Source organism: Tauraco erythrolophus, chromosome 2 (assembly GCF_009769465.1).
Source record: "Tauraco erythrolophus isolate bTauEry1 chromosome 2, bTauEry1.pri, whole genome shotgun sequence".
Lineage (NCBI taxonomy): Eukaryota > Metazoa > Chordata > Aves > Musophagiformes > Musophagidae > Tauraco > Tauraco erythrolophus.
In genome coordinates, this window is record NC_141466.1 from 91,765,013 (window position 1) to 91,789,830 (window position 24,818).

The 24,818-nt window shown below is 45.7% G+C and overlaps 1 protein-coding gene across 1 annotated transcript; it reads left to right on the forward strand.

The window, feature by feature from the left end:
* The first annotated feature begins 18,983 nt into the window (after positions 1–18,983).
* COX20 (cytochrome c oxidase assembly factor COX20) lies at positions 18,984–23,553 on the forward strand. Its single transcript, XM_086627946.1, has 4 exons — positions 18,984–19,090; positions 21,260–21,374; positions 21,517–21,580; positions 22,152–23,553. The coding sequence occupies exons 1-4, from the start codon at positions 19,058–19,060 to the stop codon at positions 22,291–22,293; spliced, it is 354 nt and encodes a 117-aa protein (XP_086484072.1). The 5' UTR covers positions 18,984–19,057; the 3' UTR covers positions 22,294–23,553.
* The last annotated feature ends 1,265 nt before the right edge of the window (positions 23,554–24,818 follow it).

Consider the following 24,818-nt stretch of genomic DNA (forward strand, 5'->3'; position numbering starts at 1 on the left):
TCCCGCAGTCTTCAAAGGGGAAAGCCTGCTGCACTTGCCGATTACCTGCTGCGCTGCTTCCAGCCCATGCGGCTGTGTGAAAGGAGAGAAATCGCTGTCAGTGTCTTCTGAATGGAGCCAACGAAGGTGAGGGGGAGAGGCTTCACGTGTGCCCCACAGGGGCTCTGTTCAAACTAAGTTCATGGGTTTCAACTCAAGATTTCCCTTCAGAGAGTTTTTTTTTAACCTCCTTATCCCCTTTCACCTTTACACAGCCTGAAACAAGGCGCCCAAATACTGGACTTCAGGAAGCCGTGACTGTGTTGACGAACTGTTCCTGCTGGGTCTCACTACAGTTTGGGAGGAGGGTTGGGAAGGGCTTCAGGCCATCTTGGATGAGAAAAGCCTTTCCCGCAGCCATGATGCCAACCTCGTTTTCTGCCCCAGGCAACTGCGGGGCAGCAGTGTGGGGGATTCAGATGCACCGTTTGTGGGATTTAGGCCTGGTCCCAGCGTGGCTGATGGCCAATACAGGTCTTCCTTCACAGTGAGATCAACAACATGAATCGGCTACCCCCATGCCAAACAGGGCAGAGACAGGTTTTTATCAGGCTGTAGCAAAATGTGGCCAACCTCCAGTGCCAGGAAGGGACCGGAGGGGAGGAGGAGACCCTCTGCTCCTGGTGAGCGCCTGAGTGACACGGCGAATGTGGCTTTGGCTGGCTCCCTCACGTCTCCCGGGTCTGAACGGTCATTACTGTTAGCTCCAGCAAAGCCAAGGCTTTCCTCCCAGAATAAGAATAAAGCCCCATTAAACCCACCTAATGACAACACAAATCATGCTGAACAGAAAATGGCTTGTGTTCTCTACTCGGGCTTCTGAGGATTGTGGGTTTTGTTCTGGGTTTCCCTTTCCTAATTTGCCTGTGGGAAACGCTGCCTCCCCCAAGCCCTCCCAGTGCAGGCACACAATAGCTGCTTGTTTTTCGCTTGGAAGGAATTGCTGAGCCTTTAAATAGCTGGAATTGAGTTTATTTTTCTTCTGTACTTCAACTCATTCATTACTTCAGTCATAGCATCCTAAAAGTGAAGACTTCCAAGAGCACTAGAATTTCCCTCCATATTTTTTTCCCCAAAAGATGCAATGCATCTTAAATTTCGTGCACCAGCCCTATGTTAGAGTCACTAACTAATCCTGCAGCCAAGTGTCGGCTTCCAACGAATTAATTCACATGCCATTAAGCAAACAGGATCTGAGTAGCGAGGACTAGCAAGAACGGACAGCAGTGTAGCCGGCTCAAACGCAACTGTAAAGGCCAATTATTTCTTATGTCAGAGAGACCTGGAAAGTTTAGTAAAAGCGCTGATCGAGGACGGATGATAGTCGGGGTGACTGGCTGAGCGGAGGCTGCTTGGGCCAGCTCTTAACCTCCAGCCCTCTGGAGCTGGGGGACAGAGAAATGCCTCAGGGATCCCCCCAGCTTTCGAGGATGCTCTCACCTCTGCAATTGCTTCCTTTAAGCTGCTTTGCCTTTCCAGGAGCTTTACCACGTCCGTCCGTGCGTGTTAAGAGGTTTAAAAGAAGGACAGTCTCCATGGCCCAGACCGCTGTCTCTGCCCTGCAGCTCCCCGCACAAACTCTCCTCTGGTGAAACAGCCACGCCATGGCACGCAGGCAGGGATGCCGTGCTCACCCGGTGCTTTCGGAGAGTACGGATGAGCATGGCGTGGGAACCTGCAACGCATCCTTCAGAGAGACAGGCAGCCTCTAGCACCTCTCCAGGCTGCACCGAGCTTCAAAGGTGTAGTGATTGGTGCTAATATTGCCAAGACTGTCTTCAAATGATAAAAAAAAACAGCAACTGGATTTTGGGACAAGAGCTTCAGGGACAGATTGTCCGCAAGGTTAAACCGCTGCCATTGGGGTGCTGCAGCAGAAGCAGAGCAGGCCCTGGGACACTCAGATGAGCGGGACGGACTCTTGGAGACCCAGCAAGTGATTTCAAGGGCTTCATCTTGGTTCCCCCACTCCATAGCATCACCTTACTCTCGCTTCCAAAGAAGCCCCTGATGCAATCGTTCTAGCATTACATGACCTTTCAGCAGGAGGGAGGGCTGCCCCTCAGACCAAGGGCTAAAGCTGCTTTTAATAAGTAACACACTCCATGCTGGTGCCTGCAGAGTTTGAAAAAATACAACCAAAATCTGCAGCTGAGCCTGGGTCAGACGAGTCTCCTCTCTACACTCAAACACAGGGGTAAAACCTCTAGTTATGGAAGAGCGTAACACAGGTTTGTGGCTTCTTAACAACTGCCGTGGGAGGGAGACGGACATGGGAAGCCTTGAGAAAGCCCAGCCATTGCTCCCCTCTGCAATGCCCAGTGCCAGCATCCCACCTGCAGGGCCATGTCGCAACAGAAGCACTCGGCACAAGCGCTCCTGGAGTCTTCTCCAGCATCTCTGTCCCTCCCTGCAGGGGCAAGGCCACGGGAGGGAAGGGTCCATCCTGGCACTGCCCGTGTTGCCCAGGCAGCAGGCAGGGGGGTGAACACCCCAGTCTCTCCCACATCCCTGGCAGCAGGCGTAGGAACTGCCTGCCTTCAGGGGGGCTCCCCGTCATTCCCGTGCTGCAGGACTCTGATAAGCACGCCTCAAAAATAATAAAGCTGGGCTCTAAAACGGAACGAGAATTAAATGCTGTCCCACTGAAATGCAGAACAAGCCTGGCTCCTCTACCAGGCCCACGCAAGGGGTGGGATGGGATGGGTAAGGTTCTACTGCAGGTTTTAGTACAGGGACATGCTTAAGGCACTCAGTCAATAACCAGGTTCACTTGGACAAGCAGCAAAGAAATAAATATCCTGGGTTTTATACTTTGTGAGGAAAGTAAGGGCTTTTCTAATGTTTGCATAATGCAATATTCCCATTTAAACAAAAAGCTGGGGTTCTGCTCACCTTGCCAGGTTTATATGAGGCTTGGAAAAAAAGTGGAAACTACTTTTTCTGTGGAAAACTCCTGGCTGTGGGGATGGGAGAGCTCAGCCATCGCGGGGCTAAAGGAGAGACTCGAGTCACACATCCCTCCCGCGGGCATGGGGATTGGACTCAGGAGAACAGAGGCACGCTAAGGCACATCTAACTCCGGTAGCCAGGCAAAGGAGGAGTCATGGGCAGAGAGGGCCCGGCCACTGAGGCCTTCCAAACCCATCTCTGCTCTTTGCTGGCTGGAAGAGCTTACTTTCAAAGCTAGTTAAGTTCAGAAAACACCCAGAGAAAGACCACCTCATCAACACCCAGTTGCTGAAAGCTCAAGGAAGTCAATGATTCAATTAAAAAAATATCACCTGGTGCTGGACACTAATTCTCTGATACAAGTCGAAGTCTGGATTATGGAAATACTACAAATCATCCTGTGGCCAGTCCCAAGCAAGCATCCACTCGGCACCACCGCATTTCATGCTGGAGTAACAGTGCTGGGACACCTCAGCCATCACCCCAAACAAGGAAGCCACTCTCTGTTCCCTCTTCCTGCTGATCCCTTCACGGTCTGTGGCTGGAAAAGAGCATTTTCCAGGCAGGACAACTCAAGGAGGACACAGCGCAGGCACAGACTGATGCTCACGCAACTCGTGCAGCTTTGCTCATCAAAGCTGACCTCAAAAGGCACAACGGTGTGTTCTCACCGCATGTGGTTAAAGAGAAGCAGGTAGCAACCTGAACCTGGAGGTGCCAGCAGGCGAGCTGGCGAGACTCAACCAGAACAGATAAAGCTAGGAAGAATTCCGAGAATATTTGTAAATTAAGTGCAACACGTATAGGTCTGGTATTCTAAAAACAAGTTAACCAATAGAAGCATTCTAGGAGCAGTGGAATAAATGAGTGAACGAAACATGGAAGTGGGTAAGGGGGCCAAAAAGGAAGGAGCACATGTACATCCAGAGCTAACTACAAATCCTTCCATCACTGCTGGGGCCTGAGAATGCTACAGCGAGGTGGGGGGATGAAGACATCCCAAGACCCTTCCTCCCTCTGCCGTCCTGCCCCGGCTGCAGGACAAGCTGTCCAGAGAGGCAGGACAAGGCGGGACGGGGACGGGCGTGGGTGGGAGAGGCAAGGCACTGCACTCAGCCGGCTGCCGCTGGAAGGGCTGAACTTTTGAGCCCGGGCTCGCCTCCCCCCCGGCACCCAGCAGCCCACGTGAAAACGGAGGGAAGCGCAGCCTCATGGGCCAGGGGAGGACAAGCGAGGCAGCGGTCTCCTTTCCTGTACGTTTCCTGGTTTCCACGGAAACCGGCTGCTGCAGAAGTGATGTTATGAAAACGCCTTCCAAGATGAAAGCTGACGGACTGGCTTTGCCCTAGCGAGAGTGGCGAGACCCGTCCTTGCATCGCCCTGCCCGCGGCATAAGAACGGTTTCGAAGAAGCTTCAGGTGCCCCTGGGACACCCCACCAGCAGCGAGGACTGGGTCGGCCACCCCAACACCCCCGCCAGCCCGCGCAGCCACCAACCCAGGCAGTGGAGAGCAGGAGGAGGAGGAGGAGGAAGAAGCAGGGACTTCCAGGTCCCATTAGCTCCTGACAGGTGGGTACAGCTCACAGATGGGTACGAGGGGCTGAAATCTGTTGTGTGCCCTGCAAAAGTCAAACCAACAGAAGCAGCAGCAATGTATGATCAAGAATGTATGATCACACAGCAATGTATGAGCGAGAGCTCCAAGAAGCTGCAAGGAGACTGGGCTGCAGCACCTTCGGTGGAAAGGGTAAAGGCAGCAACAGCGGGATAGCAGGACTGCCTGTCCCTCTTACCCAAACAGTGAACAGGGGACACTATTCAGTGCCTGGTTTTGTATTTGACATGGCCACAGAGCAGTCAAAAATCAGTCTTGTATGAAGACAAAGTTTGGATAGGCCAGCTCTTACGTAAGTTGCTCTCAGAAATAGATGTATTATTGAATAAATCAAAGCCATGCCTCGCAGAGCAGCTCCGTAGCAACAAAGCAAGCCAGCCTTTGATGGAATAATTGGCAGAAAAACATGCAAAACTTAAAAAGCTTAACTCTCCCTACATACTATTAATTACTCAATCAAGTTTAATTTGGAAAGATTCCATGAAAATATAAAGAGGTATTTAGCCTAACCAGGCTAAGTGATGCCACAGCCCAGGTTAGGCAGCACGGTGGAAGCTGATGGTTAACGCTTGGAACCGGTGGTGTGAGGACGAGCTGCGCCCACCACCCCGATAGCGACTCATGTCTCCTGTGAAAGGCAGCAGAGCAGATGTGTGGACCGTGACCTGCGCCTGTTCAACTTCATGCAGTGCTAGCACCTGCAGGCAATCACTTCAGTGGAAGAACCGCCTTCCCAATGGATAATAATCAGGCAAATCAGAGAAGACATCTGGGAACAGATGCTGGCAGGGTGGAATTCATTTTTAGCATAAATTTTGATGTTTCTAGAAGTTGCACCAACATTTTACAGAAATGTAGTCAAGAAAACAGAAATGCTGAAGGCAGCCAAACCAGACAAGAAATATTTTTGTTCAAGTCCTGCAAACGACAGCTGATCATAGGACTAACAAACAAGTGCTCACTACTGAAAAGTCCCTGTGTTCCTCGGTGCAGTGAAAGCTACATGATTCTTGGAAGCTTCCCATGAATATTTTTCTGCATCTCTGATGTGAAATCCACTCAAAACAACTATACTAGATTACCCATAGTCTCGTTTCTGGAGAGACTACCACAGCAGGGCTCTACAAAACTTGAGGATGTAAAATTAGAAATCATGGGAGCGACTCGTACGCTGTTGTGGAGTGTTTCATCTCCTTATGCAGTGTTAAAATGCTGCTACACAGGCCTCGGGAATATAAACACTAATAACTGTAGCCATGTAACTGAAGCCATAAAGAACTTTACAGTACAACTAATGAGCAATTAGATGCTAAATTAAGAAGCAGAACATGATGGTCTATAGTCCATCAAAGGAGGAACAAAGCCCCTCAGAAGACAGATATGATATTTTATGGAAGAAACGTGTAGCTCAGGGTCTGACTGTGGCATTTGAAGATACACAGCGTGAACAGACACATGGTGCTGCCAATGATTTGATTTTACATGTATGCTTAGCCTATCAATAAAGTGATTAATTAGCTGAAAAGAACATGATGGTCACTCCATAGATGAGGTCAGCAAAAGAAGAATGTGTTATATGACGTATAAGGCAGTGATTAAATGTACAGAGAGGGGAGCTGTGGCTTGGGTTCTTCAGACTCAAGCTGCCAGACAGTCAGAACATGACTCAGTTGCCTACACACTGGCATTGGGTCCCTCTTGGTTTACGTAGCCAAACGTAAGACACTTTTCCAGCTGATTTACTACTGTCATGGGAGTAAAAAACACACACATAGTTGAAAGGCTTTGAACTTGTTTGGCACGGACAGAATTTGCAGGATTGTGTAAACTCTCCATCATGTAGCCTCTCCCAGATTTCTGAACCTTCCTCCCAGCTCATGTCAGAAGAGGCTCAGATGCTTGTGGGAGCCTTGCCAGGGAAGGTAGAGGTTGATGTGAGGGAATCAGCTTTCCAGCCTACTACCTTTCTTCCTCGATGAGCAATTTGTCTCAAAGCACTCCACCTCCTCTGAAACCCTCTCCCTCACATGGCTGGCAGTCCCTGAGAGAACAGCTCAGTCACTCTCCTGATGAGCTTGCAAGGTGCATGGCTTTGTGCTCCAGCTGATCCAGCCATGGTTTAGCACTTGGAACTGCAAGGAAAAACATAGTGCCAGAGTGTTGTCTAAATGGTTAGGGCCAGAACAGAGTAAGGAGATGGGTCCCATAGTAAATAAAAGTCTTGGACTGCAATCAGAGAAGTCAGGTTTTGCATCAAACCAAGGATTTAGGGAGGAAGCTTGGTCAGAAGTTAAGCTGATATTGAGAAGACAAGGCAGGAGCCTGGCCAGAAGACAAGAAGGACTCAAGGAAATCACAGGAGAAAGGATATCTGCCTATTAAGGACCCACTGAGCAAAGGATAGATTTGTTTTCAAAGTCTTCTTTATTCTGTCTTACAATGTAGTTTAGAGAGTTGTGTTATCAGACTTAATTGCTTTTCTATTCTAATAAAACAGCCTTGGACAGCCATGCTAGGAAAAGTGGAGAATAGCAGGGTAAGGTCAGCTCAGCGCGCTGGCTGACTCATCCCAGCACAGGCAGCAACACTGGCTGCTCAGGGATGCGAGTCTTTACATTCTTCTTTGCTGTCAAACCCTCTAGTTGCCCCTAAGAGTCAAACCCTCACAGCAGGATATGAACGCTCGTGTCTGACTCCCAGATTGTTCAGTTGGTCTTTCCTACCGCTGTTCAGCCAAACACATCAACTTTCAAACCAATTTCCAGTCTAGAATTTGCTTGACCCGCAGTCGCTATGGGAGTGGAGACAGTGAGTTTCAAAATTGGTTCCCAGTGTCCCTTTTCAATAGCAGCACACAAAGTACAGGAAAATCACCCGTCGGGCCTGTGAAGTGCATCTTGTGCAATTTGTTAACTGAAAATTGTCTGGGACATTGACGAATCCAATCTGATCAGACGGTGATAACCGAACCCTAAGCTGTTTCACAATAGCAGGGACTTTTGATGGTGGCACCGAACGTTTTCTCTGTAGCTTTCTTTTGCAACACCAAGGTGTTCTTTCAGTTCACTGACGCTGCTGTCCTATAGCAGTAAGACTTGAGTATCCTCAGCGCTGTGAGAACAGGAGCTGGCAGATACACACCCAGAACTGCTGCAGGCAAGTCGAGCAAATGACACATATGAAATCCAGGTATCCTGATGAGTGGTAAAACAATGGAGGCATTTTATTCTTTTAAATCTGACTCATGCATTCACTTCCTCTGTCTGAGGGCAACATGTAGGTGAGAACAACTTTGCTTCCAATAACTGGAATAATTTTCCCCCAGATGGAACTTCCTCAGTCAGCACCTGCTGGCAAACAGCCTGGGGAATTTAAAATACTGTTTTAAAACAGTTTCTGAAGCCAAAAAGGCAATGAAATTGAGCATTTCAACTAAGCCTGGCATAAGAGTGTTAACCTTCTAACAACAGAAGATCAACAACGAGATCTGTAGGAGAGGCTCGGCACTGCTGCAATGGAGTGAAAATGGTATGGTGGTATCAAGAAGTCTTTGTGGTGTTCAAACACTTCCGCTGACCCACTTCTGTAACCACATGTCTGATCTTTGCCTAGAGCTGCACACTTTCCAAGTATTTCTATTCTTTGGAGAACCTGAAAGGGGGCTGAGAACATGGTCCACGGGCTGCTGATGGTCTCTCCTGACCCTGCATTACATGGCTACTGTTTGAATAGCTGTCCTGAACCTTCCCATGGGAGACAGAGGTGGACATACCTGCATGCTTCAGTGTTTTTTCCTGCAGGAGACAAAGTTTCTGGGAAAGAAGAGGTCTGTCTATCAGGACCCTACTGGAGAGGGAGCACAGGGTCTGTACCATCATGAAGCTGGCAGTGGTGATCTCTCTTAAGAGGTGAAATGGGGCAAAGAGAGAGAAAGCTTTTGATTATTTAGGGGGAAGAGAAGGTTTCTTTGCTAAGAAGGTTCCTGAGAAGGTTCCATCAAACCCTCCAGGGCAGGAGCCACCAGCTCCACCCCATACCTCTTTAACCTTTATCAAACTTCCCATCTGCAGCTGTTGCTTGCAGAACCTTTATCAAGTTTTCCTCTAACCACCCCAATTCGCACCAACTCCTTTTAAAGAAGCATTTAAGCAAACCATGCATCAGGTCCTTCCCCTTTCCTGTCAGCTCTTCACAAAGCAGTGTACAAGCGGTCTTCCACCACCGCGTCCTCCTGGGCAGAACATACAAGCCACCATGGCTACCTCCTCCTCTCTAACAGGCCAGTCTACCCGACTGGTGAGGGCAGGTTACCCAGAGCTCTGGAGAAACATGGAGTGGTTCCCAGGTGTGGTCCTGTGACCCAGGGATGCAAAGTGGTGTGTGGCATCTTCCATGATGGGAAGATGGGAAGATGAAGGGCACCCAAACACCACAAATGATCCAGCCTGTGCTTGAAGATGCAGTGCTTGTGTCCTCACTGGTTCACGGCTGGAATTAAGGAAGATGTGAAAGTCATGAATTCTTCTAGTGAAGCCTATTGGGCTTCATAATTTACACAAAGTGAATCACCTGACCATCAGGTACTTCAACCTACCGATCCAGTCTCGTCGCACTGAATTACTTCCTAATGCAGACATAGCTCCACTAGCACAGAGATCCCCAGGAATAAGTAAAGCTGTAGCAAATACTGGGCTTGGAAGGTGGAGGGGAGACCACCAAAGCAGCCAGCAGCACCTGCCCACAAGAGAAGGGAACACAGTCATAGCTGCTCTTCAGTGGACCCACAAACCAAAACAGACCTCACTTGGGGTTTCTCCAGCTACTCTGCTTGGACTGCTCAGGTTCTCGCTCCATGCCGGCAGTCCCAACCAACCCAACTCACAACAGGAGACACACGAGGTGTGGTACCTGTCCTACGAACCACAGCTCTCCCAGATGTTTGATTTACTCTGATCAGACCTGTTAGCTGAATGTGAAAGCACCAAAAGGACAACATATTGGTACTAAGAATTAAATACATGAAATTTGATGTTACTTTCACATCACCAATTCATGGAAGCATTCATTTGTAATGATAACTTCAAAGTGTACGTATGCAAGCCGGATGCTAGAAGCAGAAAGGATTTGGGTGCAGTTTTCGTCTAGTCCATACTTCTTACACAATTTTGGACAAAATGACATCCCGGGATCCCTTCCAGCCCTATTTTTCCTGAGTTTATAGTGCCATTAGATGTGATAACTTTGTTGTTATTGGGATAGAGGTACAATAACAATTTCTTATCTTTCTGAACAAGAAAACAGGTTTTATTTTTTTATTTAATGATGCTATTCTGCACTGATTACATGATATTTTAGCACTTGTCAAAATTCACAGTGTCTGTACTCTGACCTCTTTTCCCCCCCAATTCATACTAATAACCTCAATAAATTGAAAGTTATCCGTAAGCTTTAGGGATCTGGAAAGCTCAGTGTGTTTTGGTGAAATACCAGTGCATGTGTGTTAAAACAGATTCTAGAAACTTTTCAGAAACTGAGATGTATTAATCATGAAAAAAATTACTTTTAACCAGTATCTGTATAACTTCACAGATTCTGGACAGTTTGTAGCCAATACACCTTTACAAATGAGCTAAAATCCGTCTGTATGTCATTCTTCGCAACTATAGATTGAAATTGTCTCAGAATGTGAAATTAACTGAAAAAGCAACACTCTTGTGGATAACAGTAATATAAAAAATTAGCATTTTCTCAACTGCAGTCTACGTGATTTCGTTAATTACCTGTCTTATCTCTGGATCTGAAATCACAGTCACTTAAACCCCAGTGACAGGTGACAGATTGTTCTTAGCAGACACACCCCTAATAACTAAGGAGCAGATGGTTACTGAAGTTTAAATAAAATCAAAATGCTTAAATGCTACTCCTCTGAGTACACAGCAGTTCTGCATTTTTTGGAGAAAGATCTAATAAATGAAACAGTGAGGGTGTGGGGACTGTTTCATGACTTAAGTTAAAAATAATAGTGTAATGCATGAAGATCTTCTTAGGGATTGGTCTTTCACCACAACTCATCTGAACAGATAATTATGCCAGTTATAGGTAAGATTTTAAAAGACCTCTAACATGTTCCAAATAAATCTGAGGCTTGCTTGTAGTTAGGTTGGTAAAAACAAAACAAAACAAAACAAAACAAACAAACAAACAAACAAAACCACACAACCTAAAACTTCAAAGAACTTCGAAGAGCATTAGTTTTTTAATATTCGTTACATGCCTTTGAAAAAGATGGGGGATTGAAGACAAACAGCTGTATCACAATGATCATCTTGACTGATGAGTTTAAAGTACCCTCACAGGAGGTAAACAAATGTAATAAGGAAACCATAAAATATGGGAATGTATGTATGGCTCCCAAGTGCAAGGACGAGGTGGGAATCGAATGGAACTGACACTATTATTCAGAATTATACTATCGTAAGCCCAAGTCAGCACTCTGAAGGACCTTTCATCAAAATAAGCACTCCTTTCCCTTCCTCGCCTTAGAAACAGCCCCTCTCCGAAGCATAGGGTTTGGTGAAGGTTGCTGTTGAAGCTTCCTGCCAACACAGACTTCCCCAGGATTGGAACAATAACTCACCTCTGGCTGGTGTTAGGCTGTTTTAGCTTTAGCAGGCGAGAAAAACTAATCTCTTAGACATTAATTATATCCAGCCCTCTAGGATTTTAAACAGTCTATAAGTGAGGTAATTAAGTGCACGTTTTGCTTCTGCTCTCATTCCTACAGAAGCACCAGGCTGACATGCTGGGAAAATACAACTGTCAGCATGGGAAAATAAAACTACCAGCATAAAGAAAGAAAACCTTTTGCATAGCTCAGTAGCCACTGAATAGATGCCCATGCCCAGGAGGTCTGCAACTGAATCTGAGGGGCAGCTAGCTATTTCACTGGCGAGGAGAATGGCACTGGGCCCTACACGAAGGTCAGGGAAACTCCTGAAGGCCCCCCCAGCAGCACCAATGTGCACACGCAGCGGGACGACAACCAACAGGTCCGTGCAGGGGGTGCACACGAACCCCCCCCCTCCACCCAGATTGCTCCAGTTGCCCTACTATTTCCCAAAACCTCAGCGCACAGCTTCTGCCCCCACTCCCCCCGGCCCAAATTCTGCTGGCTGTCTTGCATCGGGTGCTCTGTAGAGTTAATTCGTAGATATAAGTGACTTTAGCCCAGCACCTGCTTTAGGCAGGAAACTAAGATCCTCCCAAATGACAATCCAACAGAAGGTCACAGCCCTCGGCAGCCAGTCACCGACACACTGACTCAGCCTTGAGGCCAGGTCACAGCGTGGCATCAGGAAAAGAACAAAAAATAATGGATCTGAGAAGAGTAGCAATAATATACAAAGTATTTTTAATATCTGATCCTTCTCAGAAAGCAACAGAAACCGCATCAGACACAGAAATATTTATATGCTAAATTAACACTCGCAGTGTGCAAGACGTGAAGTCATTCCTGTCACTGAATGAGAGAAACCTTGAATTCTTGCCAGGAAACCTGGAGACCATAGCTGGACACCTGAGGTGCCTGCAAATCTGGAACAACTGTTTGGATATAATACGCTGTGCTTGACTTTCATCTCTCAAATCTCAGCCTCACAGACTGGCTGTTTCTTACGAGATCCTTCTGAAGCCATAAGCTTTCTTTCCTTTGCCCCTTGCCAAAGGTGTGCTATTTTGTGCAGGAGATCCTGCCCTAGCATACTGAAACCAGCCTTCACAGCATGACGAAAAAACATACCCTGACTTCTCTGAATCTCTCAATGTATTTTGGATGGCTGCTGGCTTAGGGGTATACTGTTACTTCCAGTGGAACAAAACACCTTGCATCTGGCAGGGTACTAGCAGACAGTCATGTCACCAGATAAGGTGGCATGGGGATAAGTCAGTGAAACCTACTCTAAAATGTTCGGTACTTGACTACAATATTAAAATCAAAAACTCTAAATGCTTATGTCTCGCCAAAAAAAAAAAAAAAGGAAAAGAAAAAAACAAAAGAAGAAAAAAAAGAAAAAATAAGAAGAAAAAAAGAAAGAAAATTCAAAGATGTAATGAGATACACCTGATGCACCATATTTTTTTCTAGCTGATACACGGCACCGTTTCTGGACATCCTTCCCAGTTGTCTGATTTGAGTGTCTACTTTGATACGCTGCTCCCTGAACGAAAATCCTCTTTCCCTGTACGCTGTGAATTACACATCTATTTTAACAGCACACTGCATGCAAAGCACATCGTCAAAGTGGCTCCTGGCACATCACTTCTCTCCTCTCTTATCCTTCAGTTCAGTGATATCATTATATTATATCACTGTCTGTGTTAAAAATGAACCAGTTGTCCAGACTATAGTACATTAATGCAATAAGAAGGTTCCTTCCCTTCTCTGGGCTTCAGCCTGATCTTGGCAAAACTGCGAGAGCCACAGTGAGTAATGCAAAAAGTTAATTTAGGTAGTGTTGGATGTATAGGGAGAAGTATAAGAGCAGGAGAAGCACACAATGATACTGCTTCAGAACACCCTTGCAGCCTCCAGCTGCTTGTGCTCAGGGAATTCTTACTCCTGAAAGGGTGCCTGAGCATTTACTAGCCTTCCATAGTTTTTATTTTTTTTTCTCTATGAATTTTCTAGTTCTGTTGTGCCATTTAAATAGCCTGTTTCTAAATAAATGTCTTACTGGAGCAACTCTCTTCAGTTTGTTATGAATTCTCAGAAACCACATCCCAAAAGAAACAATTACCATACAAATATCTTATTAGTTCTAGTCTCCAGTTTTCCCTCAGGAATTAATAAAGATTAAGCCTGACACATTCATATGACAGACGAGGAACCTGAGGCTCAGAGTTCATAATAACCTCCCTCCACGCTGTTCATGACAGAAACCTCAGGACAGCTACCGTATTTTGAAAAATTAAGATACGAAATGGAAGGGGAAGTTTTAAAAGTCAGATAAACATGTTGGGAATGAAGTGGGCCTAAGTAAAGTAGCTCTGAGACAAGAGAAGAGCTCCCTTCCACACTGCTGTTTCTATAACCCTATGGTTACTAGGTCATTATTATGTAGATTTTTTTTTCAGAAACAGCATATATCTCCCAATGTTTTCAATTTCAGAAAACAAGTTCTACATCTTACAAAGTTGCAACTTAAAAAAATTGACTAAAAAATGGCAGAAATAAATACTACCACCATCTGCTTGAAGTGGGTTACAGTGATGTACAAGAAAGCTTAGTGTCTGTCAGTATTTGCCACTAACACATGTAAGACATGTTTTGCAGACAAAATAGAAGTAATTCATATTATATTAAAAATTTTGGCTAACTGCGAAGAACCCTGTTCTACTTTCAGTCGGAAGCACCTTTAATTCCAATTGCTACTAGTAAGTCTGGAAATTCTACATGTAGCTCTACATCTAACAGTACAGCTGCAATTATAACCATTATGTTTTCTATAAGCCTTCTTTTTTAACATAAACCCCTCTTCCTTTTTGAATCAGGTGCCTGAATAAGATAAACACATTGAAAGATCCGGCAGAAGAAATAAAGCTGTTAGAAGCCTGCCCTTGTTTCCTTGGCTTTTAGGGAAGTACGTTGTAGTTTAACATCTCTTACGTGTTGCGGCTGAAAAGATCATTTGTAGCGGCAGTTCAGGATAAGCCAGGCAAAGTCAACCGACAGAAACGATCAGTAAAGCCAACCCAGAATGAAACTGCCTTGCAGTTGAAATTTAATTTGCATTAGCATTAATATTTGAGGAAAAAAAAAGTAATTTCTTTTTCTGCTCAGTTGCGTGAGCGTGGTTGCTGACTGCCTTGGCAACAGCAGCCTGCACGCACGGGTTGTGCCTGCCCTGGCCCCACAAGGGTGGTTACTCTGATGTCACCTACTGCACAGCGTATCTATAGCTGGCATAATAAACACCACCACAAAGTTACCAAGATACATAACTCCTACACACTTGCATCCAATAACATACCATCCTCCTCCTGAAGGACAAATGAGGACATGAGTGGAATAACCATCCTCTTTCCGACTTCTGGCAATTCCAAATACCCCTTGCTTTCATGGCTTACAAAATGCCATGTGGTCACCACAAGCAATTGCTTGACTACTATTTAAGTAGCTTCGGGGTGACCATGAAGACAGGTAAAAAGTCCCATGAGATATCTCCAAAATTCATCTTGAGGCATGCTTCAACTACTAGCCCAGGAATGTGACGGCCTGACACCTACCAAACATCTGCAACAGAGCAACTTCTTGAGGCACTTGATCTAACTCTGCACTGCTCTCAAAAGATGAGTCAGTTTCTCCCCTCACTATGGCCGGGAAACAGCTTTTCAGCTGCATCAGGTGGCAGAGCTGGTGGCACAAAGGAGAACGCAGGACTGCACGGCAAAGAAGAAGAAGGCCTGGACCACCTCTGGTGTCAGCAGCCCACCTTGGAACAGTTTAAGGTATGTGTGGAGCCAAAAGGCAAAGCCAAGAGTGGTTTGATGCCAACAGAGCAGCCCCTGCTTGCCAGTAACAACTGCCATGGACAGACCAGGAGGAGAGCCTTTGCAAACTACCTGAGCAGAGCACACAACCCTTAGGGAGATGCTGAATCCATCTCATTGAAGTAACCTTGTTATGTGAAGTTATGTGACAGGTCTCTGGTAGCCATTAACCTAAAGTGGCTGTCATCCATGCCCCTATTAAATGCTTTTCTTAGGACAGGCCGTCGCATCTTTTGCAGGTGCTTGCTTCTCCACAAGGCTACACAAACACCTGATGGTATAGGAATAACTTACATGACCAAGAGGTGCTAAAAGTGAGAAATTCCACATTTTTGCGATGGCTTCCTCCTTCTAGAGAGTACAGCTCAAATCGTTTCAGAAGTGATGAGATCCTTGTATGTGGGTTCAGACCCCTCATGAAAATGCTCTGTGTGATGAAGGCAATAAGCACCGAAGTCAGTGAACCAGGTTCCTGTCTGCACTGTTGTGACGTGAGAACCTGTGTCTGCTGCTCCACGTCCCGTACATGGTGGCCTCTTTCCTGCTGCTGGACTGACAAGAGCTTTGCTGGGCCTGACCTTTAAAGACAGAGGCGAAAAGTGATGGGACAGAACAATGATTGCTGCCAAAGGCCAATCCAAACCGTTCCCAAGCTGGGAATTTCAGGATGGAGTGGACAGCCATGCAGCTTCACGGCAAAGGATGCTACACGTTACTGATCGACACCAATAAAAATAAGGACTGCATAAATATAGGAAAAGGTCAAACTGCTGAGATCAAGTGTCAGTCAGCACGCGATGATGGTTAAAATTGAGCACGCGTGCATAGGCAGCTTCCGCCAAGGGAATCCAGCTCCAGATAATGTAGAATTACGGAATGAAGTATCTTTCTCTATCAGTCGTGTCCTTTAGGGTCAGAAAACCAAGGCAGCAATGCCGAATCTATACACGAGGTACCTGGCTTCCAGAAACAGCGCAGTGTCCCTGTCAGTGGAGGAAGGCACGTAGGCCAGGGCTCCTGCTTGACCACCCTCCCTGCAGGACATACCAGCAGGACACAACGGAAGAGACTCTGGGATGTGCATTATCCGCATTTTCATTTGAATCCAGGATGTGACACAGAACATCCTACTTCTAGAGCCTTCAAAACACGTCAGGAAAAAAGCAGCAGGAGGCCCACACTTCCAAGAGCTCTGCCCTCCTCAAGAGCCAGAGGACATTGCCCCATGTCCCTGCGCATCCTGACGTCTCAGATCCCTACGGGACAAGGGAAAGCCAGCTGCATGCTCCAGGCTATCCCAAAGTATCCTGTCAGCAGCCCCCCCTCTGCATGTAAGCTAAGGAGGCTCCAGCTCCAGTGTCTTCCCCAGTTCCAAGCTCTGTCTGCATCCTTCTGATTCCACACAGGGTAACAGTTATTAATTTCAGAGCAACCTCTAAAGCAGATGAAGCAGAACTGTGAGGTGCAGCAGTAAAGCAGATGAATGACTGAGTACCAAAGAGAGGGGGAAAAAAAATTGTTACATTTATCGCCAATGCATAATTTGTGTGATTTGGGTATTTGGAAAAGGGATAAATGACATTACAGGAAAATCACATGCTTCTCCTTAGCCTATTCTTGACTATCAGACAGAAGATGCTCTCTTCGTGTACTCTGCTCTCTAGCACCTTAATTCTAACATCAATTTCCTGTTTCAAAGCAAAAAAGATCTTTGCGTTCTTCTCCTTCAAAATATGAACTTCTGCAGGCCAGGCCACCTCACTGGCAGCATCTATTTTTCACCATCGTGGCCCTGTTAATCTCAGACATATCAGCATGCTCTTAGGATTTCTTACTATATTCCTCAATGTTTGTCATTGCTTAATAAAATGCAGTTACATTTTTTAAACTGACTAAGATGAAAACAGATATTACAAACTTTTCCAATGAGAGATTATGCCAATAATTTTGGTTTTGACATATTATAGCATATGTCCTATGTTTGCAGCACTACATACATAACATACATTAGTTTTAAATAGGCTAATCTACTCACAATTCAAGCAATGTTTACTGATATTTTTAAAACAGAGAGTAAATGTACTGAATCAGTATGTTCCATGAATTCTGAGCATTGCCTGCAAAGTCTACAAAGATGATAAAACAGTGATAGATTGGGACTGTTGAGAAGGATTCAGACTTGTTTCTAATCCATCATAGATTTAAAACACCTTATGCAAACATACAGTAGCGCTTTTCAACTAGTCATACATAAAAATGGATAATGTGTAAAACTACATCGTTTCCAAAATCCTGAAAACACCTAATGGAAAACTCAAATTGTTATAAATTTCACTGTGTGAAAAAGACCATTTTATTTAGCATGTAATAAAAAAAAACGACATACAAAAATAACTATTTAACAAGGTCTGAAGTGGTCTCATTCCTTCTAGGAAAGTTAACATGTTTCAAGACACACTATTTTTTAAATCAAAGAGCAGTACTACACATCTCTCATCCTTGTTTTACTTCATTGCTAGGATGGAAAAGGTCCTAAATTGAACCTACCCCGCAACTCACTACTCAGCAGGTGAGACTTTTCGTGCAGCAAAATGTATTTTTACAGTATCTTGCTAACTATAAAACTGTGTTCTATGTTGCTTAGCGCTATTTCCCTCTTCAGATATCACTGCAGGCAGAAGCATGTATCCAGGGGATCATTTCCGTTATGTCTATCTGATTTCGCAAAGGACTTACCCCTACTGAACCCACTAGCGTTTTGTCTAATTTAATTCTAAATGTCCCGCACAAGACCATTTTCAAGAGCACTTCTTTTGAAACAATTCTTCCTTCACCTCCTTCCCCCTGCCACCAGGGTACTTTTCTCCCAAGTTGCACGTGGTCTTTTCCCCATCCCATTCCAGCACTCTGATGGCTTCCTGCCAACGCTGAAAACGACCTCTCCCCCCGCTCCATTTGCGATTTCGGTATCGTTCAGGCTATCTACACGCCGGGAAGGATCCTGTAACCTCCTGCTCCCACTCGGTGCCACTCACTGAGTGCGCTGACTCTCCTACTCGTTACTGCTCTTGTAGCTTTTCATGGCTCAGCTCGGACAGGCCGGGCCTGGGCCACCAGGCCACTGGACTGCGGCACGGCCTCTCTGAGGACTGACGGTGCAGCGCCGAGCCGGCGGCCGGTTTTAAACCCGTGCTCAACCCGCTGTCCTGCGACGAGGAGCGGCGCGACTCAGAAAGCAACAGGGATATGGATATGGAGGACTTGTGTCACTCTCTCCGTGCGTAAAGGGTGACCTGGCAGCGGCCCGCGCGGGTGCCGCAGCTGCCCCTCCCCAGGCAGCGAAACCGAAAACCCCCGCGGAGCGGCGGCGGCGGCAGGCGGGCTGCACCGGCAGGGAGGGGCCGGCCCGCGCTGGCCGACGGCCCTCACGGCGCCCACTGCTGCGGGGGCGGCGAGCCCCGGGCGGGCTCTCCAGCTGGGCACCGCACGGTGCGCGGAGCACCGCGGTCAGACAGGGCCACATGCCGCCGCCGCCCGCCGTCCCTGCGCACCGCGGGGCACGGGCCGCCGCCCGCGCCCGGCGGAGCCGCGCGCCTCGAGCACGCGGGGCGGGGCGGGCTGAGGGCTCCACTCCACCCCCCGCGCGCGTGCGTGCGTGCGTGCGCGCGCCCCGCGCCGTGACCCATTTCACTGAACAAAGGATTTTGCTGGAATCTCAGCCCGAGACCTAAAATGGCGCCGGCGCGCTCGCCCGCCCCCGCCCCCCGCGGGCATCATAGAGATGGGGCGGGCCGGGGCGGATAGAGCGGCCTTTCGTCGTGCCTTCTCTACGCGGCCGTAGTCAGCCCTCGCTGGTGCCTGGCGGGGGAGGGGGTGCGGGCCGCGGAAGGCGCTGTCACATCATGGCGGACGAGGGCGACTCTGAGTCGAGCAAGGTAATGGAGGATGGGGGGGGGGCCGGCGGCGAGGAGCCCTTCCCGCCTGGCACTGGGCCGTAGCCCTCCTCCCTCACCGGAGCGCACGGGCCGCTGCTTCCCGACCCGCTATTCCCAGCCAGGGATCGGGCTGGCGGCTGCGGGAGCCGTGCCCGTGCGGTCCCGCCTCGCCTCGCCGGGGCGGGGGAAGAGACCCCGGAGCGGCGGCCGAGAGGCGTCCCCAGTGGGTGGCAGGGCCGGGCCCGGTCTGTGATCCGCACCGGCGCAGGAGGCCCGCGGTGCGTGGAGCCTTTCATGCGTTTTAACGTTTCGCCGCCCGCCCCGCTGAAGCGCAGCCGGGCGCTGCGAGGAGGAGGAGGAGGATGAAGAGGAGGAGGAGGAGCTGTGCGGTCTCCCGGCGCCCACGCGCGTCAGCGCCTGCCGAAACAGAGCGGGAGCCCCGCGCGGGGGACACGAGAGGTTGCCGCAGACCGGGTGTGAACCCGCGCCCGTTTTGCTCCAGAGCAAATAACGAGGGAATAATACACAGAAACCGGTAGCAGAACTGAGGCTGCAGTGGGTGCAGTGGGGTTTTTGTGCTTGTTTTTCCACGGACCTCTCTTCAGGGCCTTGTGAGTGAAACGCTGCCGTGACACTTGAGCCTTCTTGACGCCAGTAATTAGCAATGGCTACAGTCATAACAAGTGAGTGCAAGTGTAGCAACAGGTGAAATGCTATTTTAAGAGATCCATCATGCTGCATGGATGTAGCAGGGATACCTTCTTAGCCAACAACAGCAGCATATCAAATGACTTCTTCCGTATGAGAGGACTTGAAATTGCTCATTAAGAGATTAGACCAACATAGATCAAATCCTTTGTGCCTCACTTGTACACCGGGATTATGTGGAAACAGCTGATGGTTGTCCGTAGGGAACATATATAAAATTATCGATGGGGATTTCCATACTTGCATACAAATCCAGCTGTTGTTAGATGCTCGCCATCCTTATTACCACAGTCGCACGCTTTGCAATGACTTGTCTCACAGTTGTCAGCCCTCCACAAATAGTTGACTGTAGTATTCCATCTTCAACGTCTACTTTGTCCAAGTAGAATAGCTTTACAAAAAAATAAAACCATTTAAAAGTCATCTTTCAAGATTTTAGTTGGTACGGTTGCACATGTGGTGTTTAATGGTCTAAGGATTTAAACACAATAGAACGAAGATGAATTCTCACACCATCCCTAGCGAAAGAATTAATAGCAGAAGGATGTGCAGATGATCCTACGGTGCAGCCACCTTACCCTGACCTGTGTCATCTTGAGGCATTTTTGTATGTAGTTTCTCACTCCTGCTTGTGGCACCAACGTGCCTGTGCAAGGACGTTTGTCAGGTGGGAAACATGAGTTGTATTTAAGTTAGAAGACTTAGATTATGCAGAAGCCAGTGTAGGCATCTCGGAAATGAAGTTAGGTTTATGAATGCCACGTGTAATTACCATTTGAAAATTAAATAGAAAACTGATAGATGTAAGCTAGGGTATGTTATAGATGTTACACGGAGTATGAGATAGTCTGAATAATTTTTACCAGTAGGTTCATTTGAAAACTTGTGTTGTATGTAGAAGAATTTCTGTGCACAGCCCCTGACTATCCATAGGATTAGGTTAAAAATTACTGGCTTATAAATGTTTTTATTCAATGTTCAGTATAAGATTCTCTACCACCTGCGCATTCTCCAATAATTTCACTTTTTTTTTTAAGCACAATTGCCTTTTCAGATGTTAAAATTACGTGGCATAACTAACTGCGTAGTTCATTGTAACCTTACTTGTTCGTTGTGATGTATGTTGGTTTTGAACAAAAACCCTGGATTCTTAAGGGTTTTCTCCCTTCCTTTTTTGGGGAATGTAAAGGAAAAAATGAAATAGTTCTTTTATAATAGAAAAGATGGATCAACAGGTTTGTACAAAATGATATTGCCTTTATCAGTAGTTAACTCTTCTGAAACCATTCCTGATACAGCTGTTCATGTGCGCTTTTGCTCGCATGTAAACCTGGAAGTAGGAAATCCTCAAATGATTATTTTTGACTACTAAGATAACAAGTCAGTTTTACAATGTAGTTGGCATCATAAACTCCTAAAAAAGTAATTTTTTATAATTATCGTATGGTTTTTTTCTTACAGTCCTTTAAACTCCTAGGATTTCTTGATGTTAAAAGTGTCCCATGTGCAAGAGAATCAGTGCTCTACGGCTCCGTGGGATCTTTAGTTGTGGGTCTTGGACATTTTTTAGCAACTAGTAAGTACTTATTCCTTCTGCTTTTTATTTATTTATTTGCAAGGAAAAATTAATTCGTACTTGCTTTTAGGTTTTATTAATAATGGGAAGTCATCCAAGGTTTTTTCTCTAATTTTTCTGAGGATTTTTGTTTTTCTTTCAGGTAGAGTTAGAAGATCTTGTGACTTTGCAGTTGGTGGCTTTATTTGCACAATGTTAGGATACTGGTATGTAAAACGCTTCTTGAATTTTGACAGACCTATGTTGGCTGCTTTGTACAACATGATCCCCATGTGACCTTTCACACTGTTTTTTAAACTCCATAAAAAACTTGCCTAGCAAAGCGTCCTCTTTGTTCTCCCAGAACTGTTTCTTTTTTTAAAAGAAAAGAGTTCAATGCCTTTGAATTTTTATATTTTTTTTTTAAACTTGCTATTGTTTCTTGAATCCTAAGAGATCAAACTATTCAGTTCCTTCCTTTCTTTTTACCTTCACATATGCCAGCCTGTTGTTCTAATTTTAAAAGCAGCATACTAAATGGTCATGAAATTAAGACCCAAATTATAGAAATGAGTGTTTTCCATCGGGCTTGTATATCCCACTCCTCAGTGGCTGCGTAATGTTTGCCTTAAAGAAATAGCAGTTACCCTAGTATTTTCGTTATGCATCATTTCATAATTAATTTTACTAGCATTATTATATGTGATTTCAACTTTTCAACTGGCTGAACAACTCTGATTTGATACTGTCACTCATATAAAGCAGGAAATTGTGTTTTCTTTTCATCCCCTCCTCTAGGTTTTACTGCAGGTACAATTTGGCCCAACATAGGATCCGGCAAAGAATGCTTAAAGAAGGAATGAGAAACAAAATTTTATTTGAAGGCAGTGCTCTTGATCCAACAAGAAAACAAACTGGCAATGAAAGAAGTGATTCATAGTCTGCTGTAGAGGAATCTGTGGTCTAATACAGCTCTGGGAGAAGGTGGTCCAAAAATGGCAGTCTTCCCTGCAAATGTGCGAGGTGCCTAAAAGTGATAAATCATGCTGGTTTTCCTAGCAAATCCAAGCCAGAAATTCATAGTGAATCTGTTAAGTCAGTACACAAGCCTTTCTTTGTTTCATATATGTATGTATGTATATGACTATGTACACAGATAGGAGTGACCTCCTGTTAAACATCTGTGAACTGACACGTTCTGTTACAGGGTTTCAAAGGATCAATGACAGGTTTTGGGACTGCTTTAACTTTCATTGTAAACAGAATGGTTCATTTTAGGGAAGTTGTAATTACATCTCATTTAAATACAGGGAAATATTTTCATCAGCTGTTCTCTGAGTAAATATATCCTTCAGTGCTACTGTTAATTGTGCTGTTTGTAAAACAGGAATATTTAAACAGTAGGTGAACGCTTTGCTTGTGCAAGGTGGGTGATATCAGTAGCCTTTGTAAGGTTTCAGCTGCGGAATAACTTCAGAATAACCGAAGATTAATTTATATTTGCTGTGAAGTTGAAGGATTTCCATCTTTGTTCAGTCCATGCGAAACTAAGAATAAAATCACACTTCAGAAGCAGTCTAAGCTATCGAAGCAACTAATCTTTTTACTTAATTAAAAACCTTGCTCTTCTGTTTAAAACATTTCCTGACAATTGGTGAAATAATAATTTACATTATTTGAAAGTAGCAATGGTCAGTATTTGGTTTTCTTTTTTTAAAAAAGGCATGTTCTACTTGTATATTTCACTGCACATTTTCAGCTGAAAGAAATACTATATAATGTCAAGGAGACCATCGTATTTGGAAATACAGTGTTAAGTGTAATCGTATATTGGTAAAATATGAGTGGTGGCATAATATTCCTTGCTTGCTACTGTCTGCACCAGAGACACAATTTATTTGTTGTTTTTTTTTTTTTTTTTTCACAAAACAAGTTATAGTATATTATGCTGTAAGCACTTTTTGGTCTAAAGGCATTTGCTGAGCAAAAATAGTCCTTTCCCCCCACCCCATACGTAATCTGAGAGAGTTTGCAATCTGTTGTTAACTCAGGTAGGTGTGGGGAGGTTTGGGAATCCAGATGGAAACAGCAGCATTGCTGTACTTGTTTAATTTGGAAATATACTTGAGAGCACTAAACAAACATGCTATTTACGCTAAGATAATTAAACTTTTACCCTCTGTGGATTAGCCTTATACAAGAAGAAAACAAACCTGTCTACTCTGTTTCCTTTTTTCCCTCTATTCCTCATTTCTTCTGGAGGAAACAGTCAAGATAAATTTTATGAAGGACATTAATTTCAATAGTTTTATATAAAAAGCCTCCAGAAAACTTGAATTAGCACAATGAAACACTTCCTGTCCTCACTGCAAAATCTAAACTCGGAAGTTAACTGGTAGCTAACTGTAATTCAGAAGAGAAAAATGTTTCTGCTGGTTCTGTGCTGGGTTCTGTTCTGGTTCTGGGGGGCAAGGAGAGGGAGAGAGGGAGGCTCTTTCCCTTTTGGGTAGGAGGTGTTACCTCTTAAAGCCCTTGGAACGGCAGTGGGAAGCTGAGTGAGCTGTGAACCAGGGCTTAGCAAGCTCCTATTTTAATACATGGTTGAGTTCTTTCCTATCTGACCTAAGAAAAGGAACTGCAGCCGAAGCAGGGGGTCTTTTGGCTGCGAGGTCATAGTTCAGCTGGGGAGTTCAGGAAACAAAAGCACACGGATGAAAATCTACTCTTTGGCAAAGAGCAGTTGTAGAGAAAGAGGAGAATGCTGTTTTGTACTGATAGCAACGTGGTTAGCACGTGCATAATGGCATCCTTCAAAATGCATGAGTGCTGTAACTGATGAAGGAGAAGTGGCATGATACTGTGTAAATTAAAAAATCTGGGGAAAACTGCAGCATTAGATCCTCGCCGGTGTTAACTGGTGTTGGTTTAAGCTGCTGCATTTAAGGATATTAGCTCAATAGCAGCTTAACTACAGTATTAGCAGTTCTGGCCAATAACTGTATGGAATTCTAGCTGTTTCTGCATTCCGTAGATAACCAATATATTACTTCTGCTTCACTGAGCAAAATGTAAAATGAGTATATGTCCAATGTTAACAAAAAAACGGGGAAAGAGGCAACACGCAGGCAGTCTGGACGACACGTGTGAGCTTTGTTGCCTACTAAAAGTTGAGATGGAATTGAGCTCACCAAAAATCAGAGCCTTTGCTGAAGGGGGCGGGGGGATCCCAAGACAAGGCAGCTGTGAGCAGGACTTGAGTGGCCTGAAAGGAGAGGGTCTACAATAGCAGAGGGAAGAATGCTTATAGTTAGACAGGGGACAAAGTCTGACATAATTCCTCGAAGCGCCGGCTACAGCTGCTCCTGCGCCAGCAATGGAAAGTGGATTGAAAGCGACTGACGGCTTGCAAACCCCTGGTGAACGGGTGAGGGACAGGACAAAACCCAAAAATCTGAAAGCTGTTAG